This window comes from Ornithorhynchus anatinus, chromosome 1 (genome assembly GCF_004115215.2).
Source record: "Ornithorhynchus anatinus isolate Pmale09 chromosome 1, mOrnAna1.pri.v4, whole genome shotgun sequence".
Classification (NCBI taxonomy): Eukaryota; Metazoa; Chordata; class Mammalia; order Monotremata; family Ornithorhynchidae; genus Ornithorhynchus; species Ornithorhynchus anatinus.
In genome coordinates this window covers 74,579,515-74,591,680 of record NC_041728.1, presented here as the reverse complement: position 1 = coordinate 74,591,680, position 12,166 = coordinate 74,579,515, and the positions used below count along the sequence as shown (strand labels likewise).

Genomic DNA, 12,166 nt, shown 5'->3' with positions numbered 1-12,166 from the left:
AGCTCTCAGTAGCGCTTTGAAGAGGGGAAGAGAATTAGTTTGGCGGAGGTGAGGAGGGAGGGCATTCCAGGACAGCGAGAGGATGTGGGCCAGGGGTCGACAGCGGGATAGGCAAGAACAGGGGACAGTGAGGAGGTGGGTGGCAGAGGAGCGGAGCGTGCAGGGTGGGCAGTAGAAAGAGAGAAGAGAAGAGAGGTAGGAGGGGGCAAGGTGATGGAGAGCCTTGTAGCCTAAAGTGAGAAGTTTTTGTTTCATGTGGAGGTTGACAGGCAACCACTGGAGGTTTTTAAGAAGGGGAGTGACATGCCCAGAGCGTTTCTGCAGGAAGATGATCCAGGCAGCAGAATGAAGAAGAGACTGGAGTGGGGAGAGACAGGAGGAAGGGAGATCAGAGAGAAGGCTGACACAATAATCCAGCCAGGATACTATGAGAGCCTGTACCAGTAAGATAGCCGTTTGGGTGGAAAGGAAAGGGAGGATCTTGGCGATATTATAAAGGTGAGACCGGCAAGTCTTGGTGACAGATTGGATGTGTGGGGTGAATGAGAGAGCCGAGTCAAAGATGACACCAAGGTTGCGGGCTTGAGAGATGGGAAGGATGGTCATACCATCCACAGTGATAGGGAAGTCAGGAAGAGGACAGGGCTTGGGAGGGAAGATAAGGAGCTCAGTTTTAGACATGTTGAGTTTTAGGTGGCGGGCAGACATCTAGGTAGAGACGTCCTGGAGGCAGGAGGAGATATGAGCCTGGAGGGAGGGGGAGAGAACAGGGAAGGAGATGTAGATTTGTGTGTCATCTTCATAGAGATGATAGTTGAAGCCGTGAGAGCGAATGAGTTCACCAAGGGAGTGAATGTAGATGGAGAACAGAAGAGGGCCAAGAACTGACCCTTGAGGAACCCCAACAGTTAGAGGATGCGAGGGTGAGGAGGAGCCTGCGAAGGAGACCGAGAATGAGCGGCCAGAAAGATAAGAGGAGAACCAGGAGAGGATGGAGTCCGTGAAGCCAAGGTGAGATAAGGTGTGGAGGAGAAGGGGATGGTCGACAGTGTCAAAGGCAACTGAGAGGTCAAGGAAGATTAGGATAGAGTAGGAGCCATTGGATTTGGCAAGAAGGAGGTCGTGGATGACCTTAGAGAGAGCAGTCTCGGTAGAGTGGAGGGGACGGAAGCCAGATCGGAAGGGGTCCAGGAGAGAATGGGAGTTAAGGAATTCTAGGCAGCGAGTACAGACGACTTGTTCTAGGAGCTTGGAAAGGAAGGGTAGTAAGGAGATAGGGTGATAACTGGAAGGGGAAGTGGGGTCGAGAGAGGGTTTTTTTAGGATGGGGGAGACATGGACATGTTTAAAGGCAGAGGGGAAGAAGCCATTGGAGAGTGAGCAGTTAAAAACAGAAGTTAAGGTGGGGAGGAGGGAAGGGGCGATGGTTTTTACAAGGTGAGCGGGAATGGGGTCTGAAGCACAGGTGGAGGGGGTGGCACTGGCGAGGAGGGAGGAGATCTCCTCTGAGGATACTGCAGGGAAAGATGGGAAAGTAGGGGAGAGGGGTGACTTTGGGGAGCTCAGACCTGATTGTGTTAATTTTCATGATGAAGTAGGTGGCCAGATCGTTGGGGGTGAGGGATTCATTCATTCATTCAACAGTATTTATTGAGCGCTTACTATGTACAGAGCACTGTACTAAGCACTTGGAATGTAAAAATCAGTAACAGAGACAGTCCCTGCCCTTTGACAGGCTTACAGTCTAATCGGGGGAGACAGACAAACAAGAACAATAGCAATAAATAGAGGGGAGGAACAGGGGGCCTGAGTAGAGAATTAAAGGTCTGGAACAATTGGCGGGGGTGACGGGCATGGGTGTCAATGAGGGAAAAAAAGAAGTTTTGCCTGGTGAAGGACAGGGCAGAGTTAAGGCAGGAAAGAATAAATTTGAAACGGATAAGGTCGGCTTAGTCCTTGGACCTTCGCCAGCAGCGCACAGCAGCTCGAGCATAGGAGCATAGGAGGCGGACAGAGGCAGTGACCCAGTGCTGTGGGTTAGTGGAATGAGAGCGGCGGAGGGAAAGGGGGGCGAGAGAGTTGAGATGAGTAGAGAGGATGGAGTTGAGAACAGTGACCTGATAATCAAGAGTGGGAACAGAGGACAGAGGGGCAAGGTGAGCAGAGATGCTTTTGGAGAGATGGATGGGATCAAGAGAGCGGAGGTCTCTGTGGGGGAGGAGTACAGATTTTCAGGGGGAGAGAGTATGAGAGAGGAGGCAGGTGAGAAAGTTATGGTCTGAAAGAGGCATTTCAGAGTTGGTGAGGGAGGAGATAGTGCAGCAGTAGGAGATGACGAGATTGAGGGTGTGACCAAGTTGGTGAGTGCACGAGGTGTGGTGGAGGAGGAATAATTACAATATCCTCTCAGATACAGGAATAGAACCACACTGATTCGGTGTCCTGTGTTTCACAGATCCCTCTGCATGCTAGGAGGGAGGGACTGGCACCTAGAATGAGGTAGAAAACTACTAGACTAGAGGGCCAATTGGGAAAATCTTGTGGTGAATGAAAAGTTTCAGGCAACATCCTCCCAGCCACCAAGATCAGGAGAAGAGAAAGAGTTTTAAGCGAAGTAAATGGCTGCTTCCTCCCTGGTTCCTAGTCAGCCAAAAATTCACTCAGAAACCCTGACACACTGCAACTCTGACAGCATGGATATATTGGGTTTGCCAAATACCCGATTCTGCTTAACAGCCAGGTAAGCTACTTCATTCTAAAGTGGCAAGTCGAAGTAAGTCAATTGGAGGGCAAGATCCAGCCCCAATGCCAAGTTTTGCCCAGCTCTACCCTAACACTAAGTACCCAAGACTGCCATCCTTTCTCAACACATAGAGGCACCTACAAGCCACAAAAGCCTGCAGACAGTGCTACAATGTGATCTCATACTAACAACCTGAGTCTGGGGAGTCAGCTTTTCCTGAACTAGCAAATGACCAGAGGCAAACAATTTTTCACACTGTACATCCGGATCTCCATCTCAAAAGTACACTAGGAAGTTCCACACTATTTCAAATTGCCCGCATTTTGAGAACTTGATTCTTGCAAAGTACACCTTTTGTATGTCAAGGTCTCCTTGGGATATCTTCTTATAGTCAGTATGAAATCGGATCTTATTTGTAACTGTCAAGAATTCTACCAAGGAACCAGTGCTATTGCTGAAGCAGACAGTAATGTATGTTTCAAAAAGTTTGCCATATACCTTGTTCAATTTTTAGGACATGCTGTTTTATCTTTTGGGTAAAGTATGATCACAAACATCCTTAACTTCTAATGCTGGGGGAAAATTACTATCATTTTATGATATAAGAACCAGAGCAGAAATCAAATGGCATATGAATGATCCCACAAAATGCCAAAGAAATAAATACAACCTACATCACAATTTAACAAACAGTTAGGTAACGTGTGTATACAAGAAAATCAAATAAAATGTTGAAACAACCTTTTAATCAGGTTGCCACCTTCTTTTTCACCTTGAAAAGTTCAGAATATGGGAGCTAAGATTTAGAAGGAGGATCTGAAGCTCAAGAGCAATATCAGAACTCCGCATCCAAATGTCAGACTACAACATTATGTATGCTCGAGATAAACAATAAAGAAATCCAGATATTTTCCTAAGCAGTGCAGAGTCTGGAGATTTCACTTGAATTCCGAAGACTCTGACGGTTATCCCAAAGGGCTGCCCCCAACCCATTTCACCTACCTTATAAATCAGCTCGTCTCCCACTTTAGCTCCATTTAAAGATGGTGTTGAGTCAGAAATTAGCTGTGAAAGACGTAACTTCTCTTCTTTGCTTATCTTAAAAGAAAAATATTGGACTGATCAATAACTTAAAAGATTTTATGCATATCCTAATAAAATTGCCATTTCTACTAACAGGTTTCCACAGTTTCATGTGATGAAAAGGAAAACTGATATATTAAAGCCTTCTCCATTATGAAAACATCCAATCTGCTTACCTCTTACCTGACCCAGTGCTAAGGCTCATAGTAACAGCTTAAATATGAAAATTATTATTGTCATGAATCAATCAGTTACAAAAAACAAAATCAATTTGACATTTATATATGAAAATAAGACCCAACTAGACCAAACAGAGTAGAATGTGAACCCACTGTTGGGTAGGGATTGTCTCTATTTGTTCCTGAATTGTACTTTCCAAGCGCTTAGTATACTGCTCTGTACACAGTAAGTGCTCAAAAAATACTATTGATTGAAATATCATTGACTGAACATCCAAACATTAGGAATTATCATTGAGATTTGCATGCAGACATTTCTTATAGATCAATTTCCAGGGAGGGGCAACTGTTCCACACATAGAATGATGAGGCAACACAACTTCATTTTGTAAATTAAATATTGCATATTGGGGCTTTTCCCCATGGAACCATCAGGAAAGATCCAAGGGAAAAATTACTAAAAAAAAATTTTTAACTTGGCAAAATAAGCACTGAAAGCCACTGTATCTGTTCCCCATCTCTGACATCACTGCCAGTGAAAACCTGCCCCAGTCCTTTGTTAAATGCCATTTAACCACATTCCAAAACCAGCTGTAGTCCAGAAGGAAGTAAACCCCTCATTAAAACCTGAGCTTCTGAGTGAAGGAAATGTGTTTTAAACATGCACAAAATCTCAGGTTTCACCAAGCAAACTAATAATTTATGACTGACATGCCAATCAATGGACAAGAAAGAGTCAGTTTTCCAAACTAATCAAAATAAAGATTAATTCAGATATTTGCAAGTTGGGATAACTAAATAAAATTGAATTTGACCATTTCACACAAGCGCACCCTTAGCTTGGTTCACTTACTGAATATTATGCTCAATCACTTGAATTAACGTTATTTCTGAAAAATGGTAAAATGTTCATTTGGATGACAGATATAACTGAATTTATAGGTTTTTATTTGCATTCATTTTTTTATTTTTAAAAACTTGTATGGCTTCAGAAAGATTTCACCACCCAATTTTATAACCAAAACAAAGCTCCAGCTTCACTTCGGACCTTGTATTTTACACACATTCTGAAAGCATTTCAATTTTTTTTTATAAAAAAATTACCAAAAGAATATCTTAACTTACTGACTCTTTTATATTGTACTCTCCCAAGTCCTTAGTTCAGTGCTTGATTAGTGGATTGAATTTTTTTTTCTTATTATACTGATTTGGGGGCATTTAATCCTAATGCTATTTACTGAATGTTATATACACAACAACTAGGGGCAAAGAGGCTGATTTGGCCTACACTTCTCAGAAGTTTCCAGTGACAAAATGAGACTGGCTCCTATGTCAATAGTTGGGAAGCCCCTTCCTTCTCTGGGCAAGTGGCTGAATTTTTCAATGGTATTTGTTAAACACTTAGTACATAACAGGTACGGTACTAAGCACTGGGGTAGATATAAGATAAGCAGTTTGGACACAGTTCATGTCCCACATAGAGCTCAGTCAGCCCCATTTTACAAATGAGTTAACTGAGGCACAGAAAGTTAAGTGACTTGCCCAAGGTCACACAGCAGACAAGTGGCAAAGTAGAATTAAAACCCAGGTCCTTTGACTCCTAGGCCTGTGCTGTTTCTACTAGGCCATGCTATTCTTAGGGAGAACCTAGGAAAAGGCAGTCAGTTATTTGAGGCTTCCTGAGCAGAGCTGTGGCTACCTGTCTGCTCTCCTGAGACCCAGGCAAGACAGCTTTACCCCTGGGGATGTTTTCTTCTCAGTTTAAATTTTGCATTGGATAAAAAAGAAATGTACCCCTCCACTTGTGCCTCTGACCTCATCCTTCACACCTTAGCAAAACACTTGCCCCCTTTTCTGCTTCCCTCCCTGCCCGCCATCTTCAACCACTCATTTACCAATGGTTTCTTCCCTGATGCTTTCGAACATCCTCTTTCTTCTGTGCAAAAAGAAAACAAACCCTCCATTAACCCTATAGCTCTTCCTGTTATCACCCCATTTACCTCCTACCATTCCTCTCTAAACTCCTCAAGCATATTGTCTACACCTCCTGCCCCCACTTCCTTTCCTCCAATTTTCTCCTTGTCCCACTCCAATCTGGTTTCTGCCCCTTCCCTCCAGGGAAGTTGCCCTCTCTAAAGTTTCAGTTTAGTGACACTTCTAATCTCCACCTACAATCCCTCCCTTGGAAAACTAATTCACTCCCATGACTTCAACTACGATCTCTAAATACATGACTCTCAAATCTACCTCTTCAGCCCTGACCCCTCTGTTTTTCCTTCAGTCTTGCATTTTCTACTGCCTTCAAGACATATCCAATTACATGTCCTACTTAAACCTCAAAATAACATGTCCTAAACACAACTCAAGAACAGACCTGGGAATCAGAGGACATAGGCACTACCATTTGTCTGCTGTGTGACCTTGGGCAAGTCATTTAACTTCTCTGAGCCTCAGTTACCTAATTTGTAATATGAGGACAGACTCCCAAATGAGGAGCCCATTTGGGACAGGGACTGTGTCCTGATTATTTTATACCTACTCCCAGTGCTTAGTACCGAGCCACACATAGCAAGAGCTTAACAAATACCATTTAAAAAAAAGGAACTCATCTTTTCCACCCGAACCCTGTCCTCCCCCGACTTTCCCCATCAGTGTAGACAATACCACTATCCGCTTTATAAAGCCAAAACTGTAGCACTATCCTTAATTCATCTCTCTCATTCAACTCACATATTCAGTGTCACCAAATCCTATGAATTCTACCTTTACTACAAAGCTACAATTCTGCCTTTTCTCTCCACCGGAACTTCTACTATGCTGATCCAAGCACCTATATCCCACCTTGATTACTTTATTAGCCTCCTCACTGACCTCCCTGCCTCCAGGATCTCCCCATTCTAGTTCATACTTCACTCTGCTCCCCGATACCTGTCCTGAAGGAGTGTACAATCTGAATGTATTTCCTGAATGAGTAATAACTGTCCTTCTCAAATGTACTCTGAAAATAGTTTTAAATCAGAAATTTAATTTCCAAAAAGTGCTCAATAAATACCATTGATTGATTGATAGATCAAAGGAAATCCTTAGAGTAAAACAGAAAAAAAAAGCTGGGAAGAGAGATGCCAGGGAGGAATGATCACAATTTGTAAATCTTGGAGAATTAAGCAACAGCTTGAAAGATTAGAGTAATTGCCATTACATGTCCAAATGCTAACTAACCAAAATTAATAGAAGTACTATTCCACACTTATAACTTTAGCCATCTCACCTAATTGCTAAAAGAAAAACTGAATGAAAAATATTTTACTGACATTAGGGTCTACTAGTAACTTGATGGTTCGGTAAAAAAGAATGTCAATTCATTCTGGAATCAATGGTCCAATTACTTTATTGCCACTTTCTGTTTTTCAGTGCACATAGAAACATTTTGAATAACATACTGAACACTGAAAGTTAAAGATAAATCACCTGTGCCCTGGCCTCTGTTCATTAACTAAGAAAAAGCAAATTTCTTCTTTTAAAATTAAATAGGCTATTGAGAAACCTTGGAAATAAGCATAAAAAATTTACTAGCCTTCCCTAACTCTTTGGAAGTACCTTACCTAGTCAAATAAGTGAAATGGGCATTCCTTTCTATTAACGTGACATAAATCATTGTTTCTCTTCAACAAATGGCTAAGCGCAAAACAGGTACATAACAGCCCAATCTATTTCAGTTAATAAAAGAAACTACAATAATGAATGTCTTTTGTAGAAAAGATTTACTTTTCTTTTTAACATAACCAGGTAAATTTAGGATTTAAGAAAATCCCAATGTCAACAGGCACAAACTTTGAATTCACTTTAGACTGTAAGCTTGTTATGAGCAGGAAATGTGGATGCTTATTCTGTTGTACTGTACTCTCCCAAGTGCTTAGTATAGTGCTCTGCAAATAATAAGAGCTCAGTAAATACGATTGATTGATTACCACTCAGGAAAAAACATCTAAATGACTGATGGCATACTACAGCCCCATCCACAATAAGATAAGGCGGCCAGAAGGAAAAGACCCATCCATGAGCAAGGCCCAGAATTACGCCAGCTTTTGTGTCTTCTCCAGAATAAGGCTCACCAGTAGTCCATTTAAACTATACCTCCACGTCCAGGTGAATGTTCCCAAAACTATCTCTAACTAAATTGCCTTCAAGAGGTTAGAAGTAGTAGCACTACTAATAGTATTGATTGAGCACTAAGTGTGTGCAGAGCATGGATTTAGTGTGTGCAGGTGGAAATTGGACATAATCCTTGTCCCTTGGGGGGCTCACAATCTAAAAATAAAAATTATAAAAGGCAGAAGAGGTGACAGATTACAGATACCTAAAGGGGAAGCAGTGTGGCTCAGTGGAAAGAGCCTGGGCTTCGGAGTCAGAGGTCATGAATTCGACTCCCAGCTCTGCCACTTGTAAGCTGTGTGACTGTGGGCAAGTCACTTAACTTCTCTGTGCCTTAGTTACCTCATCTGTAAAATGGGGATTAACTGTGAGCCTCACGTGGGACAACCTGATTACCCTGTATCTACTCCAGCGCTTAGAACAGTGGTCTACGCATAGTAAGCGCTTAATACCAACATTATTATTAAAGAGCAACATAAGGTTAAGAGGGATATTTTTCCCCAAGGGCTGGACCAAAATACCAAGAAAATCCAAATGGACGACTGGCCCCTGAGTGGCTCCATCAGATATGGAATTGAGCAGCTCCTTCCTTACTCAGAGGCAGTTAGGTGGACAATAGGCTTAGTAAAGTGCTCTGCACAGAGTAAGCATGCACAAAACAAAAACCCCTCACTCTAGGTTTCAAAGCTCTCCATCACCTTGCCCCATCCTACCTCACCTCCCTTCTCTCTTTCTATTGACCATCCCATACACTCCGCTCCTCTGCAGCTCACGTCCTCATTGTCCCCCATTCACACCTATCCCGCCCTCGGCTCCTGGTCCACGTCCTACCGCTGTCCTGGAATGCCCTCCCTCCTCACATCTGCCAAACTAACTTTCTTCCCCTCTTCAGAGCCCTACTGAGAGCTCACCTCCTGCAAGACGCCTTCCCAGACTGAGCCCCCCCTTTACCCACTGCTCCCCTCAACCTTCTGATCCTCCTCCTTCCCCTCAGCTGAGCCCCCTTTCCCTCTGCTCCCCCTGCCCCTCCTCTCCACCCCACCCTCTGCTCCTCCCCCTTTCCTTCCCCTCAGCACTCATTTGTATATATTATTTATTACCCTATTTATTTTGTTAATGAGGTATACATCCCCTTGATTCTATTTATCGTGATAATGTTGTCTTGTTTTTGTTTTATTCTGTTTTGCTCTGCTGTCTGTGTCCCCCGATTAGACTGTGAGCCCGTCAATGGGCAGGGATTGTCTCTATCTGTTGCTGAATTGTACATTCCAAGCGTTTAGTACAGTGCTCTGCACATAGTAAGTGCTCAATAAATACTATTGAATGAAAGAATAAATGCGATTGAATGAACAGGCAGAGATTCAAGAACTTCTGCCCCTCTTGCCCTCAACTGCTTATGGTAATATTGCCCAGCAAAGCTTCCTAAACCAATCAGAACTTTCACTGTGGGCAGGAAATGTGTCTCCCAACTTTGTTGTATTGTATTCTCTCAAGCGATCAATAAACACCCTTGATAATGATGAGTCTCCCTAACCTCCACCTCACTATAGGTCTACCTTATTCATTTCAATCAATCAATAGTATTCTTTAACGTTTGCTCTGTGCAGAGCACTGTACCAAGTGCTCAGGAAAGAATAGAGCAAGTAGACATGATCCCTATTACTGTCTAGGATGCCTCATTCATGTTAAATCCATTTTATGGTGGAAAAGAGTGGAAACAGTAATGTAAAATTCTGCAGTAAGACCCAACTTGAAGGACATAAAGTTTAAATTTCCATATCTATCTATGGCATTTACAAAGGAAACTATTAGGTAGATACATTAGCTAGCTTAACAATTAAAACACCCAACTTAGCTCAGGAGACAAGAAACGAGGGTGGTAGAGGTTCCACTAAGAGAAGATGGCCCAAGTTCTCCAAAGGTTTCTCTTTGATGGGCACCGATGAAACATCACTTTCCATTTACTCCAGCCTCCCATTCTTGATTTACCCCACAAATATGTCCATTAGTCTCTAAAATGATTGCACTTTGCTAATGTAGATATTCAACAATCGGTACCTCTATAAAACTACCAACTGCAAGAATAATTTGGTCATTACTGACCTCAGCTGAATTCAAAATGACACTTTAAAAGGTAAATGTCATATATTATGTGCCATCAAAAAACAGTCTTGTATTTTAAGGTCAGTCTCTTAATGTTACTAGGCAACAGGTCCTGAGTGTTTAGATTCCTAGAGACAGAAGAACTACATTTTCAAAATGTTACCACTCAAAATAAAGCCTTTGTCTAAATTATATTTTTTGGTTGTGAAGAGCTCTTCATTTGTTTCTGTATTTAGTCAGTTCCCAATATTATTCAACTTTCTGTTGAAGGAATTACATTCATCAAGGCCGTTTTTCTCAAAAACCTCTCAATTTAGAACTGTCACAGTTTTTCATAGGAATTGATGTAATAGAGGTACTAGTTGAGCTCCTTTATTTGATTCTTGCAACTATGGAAACAAATGTTAGATGTAGTCTCCACAGTATTTAACGCTATTAAGGTTACTTATGTTTCAGTAAAACTCATCCAAATTGTGATGGTTTGGACGGAAGATACCAGAGGAATACTCAAAATTAAAAATTTGAATTCATCCTTGGGTTCTCAACTGTTTCAGCTGCAGTCAATCCTGACTTAGTTTCTTACCCCAATTTTTTCCAAGCGAAAGGGATTTGCCCCACAGAATAGCACATATTAAAGTAAAAATAATAATAATAATGGTTGTGTTAAGAGCTTACTATGTACCAAGCACTGTTCAAAGCACTGGGGGAGATACCAGGTAATCAGGTTGTCCCACGTGGGCTCACAGTCTTAATCCCCATTTTACGGAGGAGGGAACTGAGGCCCAGAGAAGTTAAGTGACTTGCCCAAAGTCACACAGCAGACAAGTGGCAGAGGCAAGATTAGAACCGATGACCACTGACTCCCAAGTCCATGCTCTTGCCACTAAGCCATGCTGCTTCTCCAAAGTAGTAGTAGTATTACTATTAGTGGTATTAGTAATAGTGTTAGTAGGATTATTAGTCCAAAGTAGTATTTAGCAAGATGAATGATGGGGTTCTTCATCAGAATAAAATTCACAATCAATCCCAATCATAATTAATGAGTATTTACTGTGTGCAGAGCACTGTACTAGGTGCTTGAGAGAGAACAATATTACAGAGTTGGTAGATATGTTCCCTTCCCACAAGGAGCTTATAGTCTAGAGGGGTAAATAGACATGAAAATAAATAACAGATGTATATGTTAGTGCTGGGAGTTGAGAGGGGGTGAATAAAGAGTACAATCCAAATGCAAGGGCAGTGAAGAAGGGAGAGGGAGTAGGGGAAATGAGGGCTTAGGGAAAGACTCTTGGAGGAGATGAAGCTAGGTTTAGTGATCGACTGTCAGACACAAAGGGGTAGGGAGTTGCAAGCCAGAGACAGGATGTGGGTGAGGGATAGGCAACTACATAGATGAGATCGAGGTGCAGTGAATAAACTGGCATTAGAGGAGCAATGTCAGCAGGCTGGGTTGTAATAGGAAAGCAGCAAGATAAGAAAGCAGCAAGACAGAAGAGGGCAAGGTGATTGAGTGCTTTAAAGCCAATGGTAAGGGCTTTCTTTGGGTGGTCAACCACTGGAGGTTTTTGGAGAAGGGAAACATGGGCTGAACAGTTTAAAAAAAAAATGATCCAGGCAGTAGAGTGAAGTATGGACTGAAATGGAGAGAGACAGGAGGCAGGGAGGTCAGCAAGGAGGATGATGCAGTAGTCAAAATGGGATAGAATAAATGCTTACATGAGCATAGTAGCAGTTTGGAAAGGAAAGGGCAGATTTTTAACAATGCTGTGAAGGTAGAATTGCCAAGATTCAGTGGCAGACTGAAAATATGGGTTGAAAGAGAGATGAGTCAGGGTTCTTGTCCAAATCTATTGTACAAACCACTAAATCTGTTGCATTGCAGTCTCCTAAGTGTCTTGTACAATGC

At 42.2% G+C, this 12,166-nt stretch overlaps 1 protein-coding gene across 2 annotated transcripts in view; it reads right to left on the bottom strand.

Moving 5' to 3' along the window:
• Positions 1 to 12,166, bottom strand: part of PRIM2 (DNA primase subunit 2) — a 227,342-nt gene that overhangs the window by 145,868 nt on the left and 69,308 nt on the right. For both annotated transcript variants that reach the window (XM_029073346.2, XM_029073338.1), the window contains exon 6: positions 3,746 to 3,841. In XM_029073346.2, coding sequence (XP_028929179.1) covers positions 3,746 to 3,841 — 96 coding nt within the window. The remainder of the gene's footprint in view (positions 1 to 3,745; positions 3,842 to 12,166) is intronic.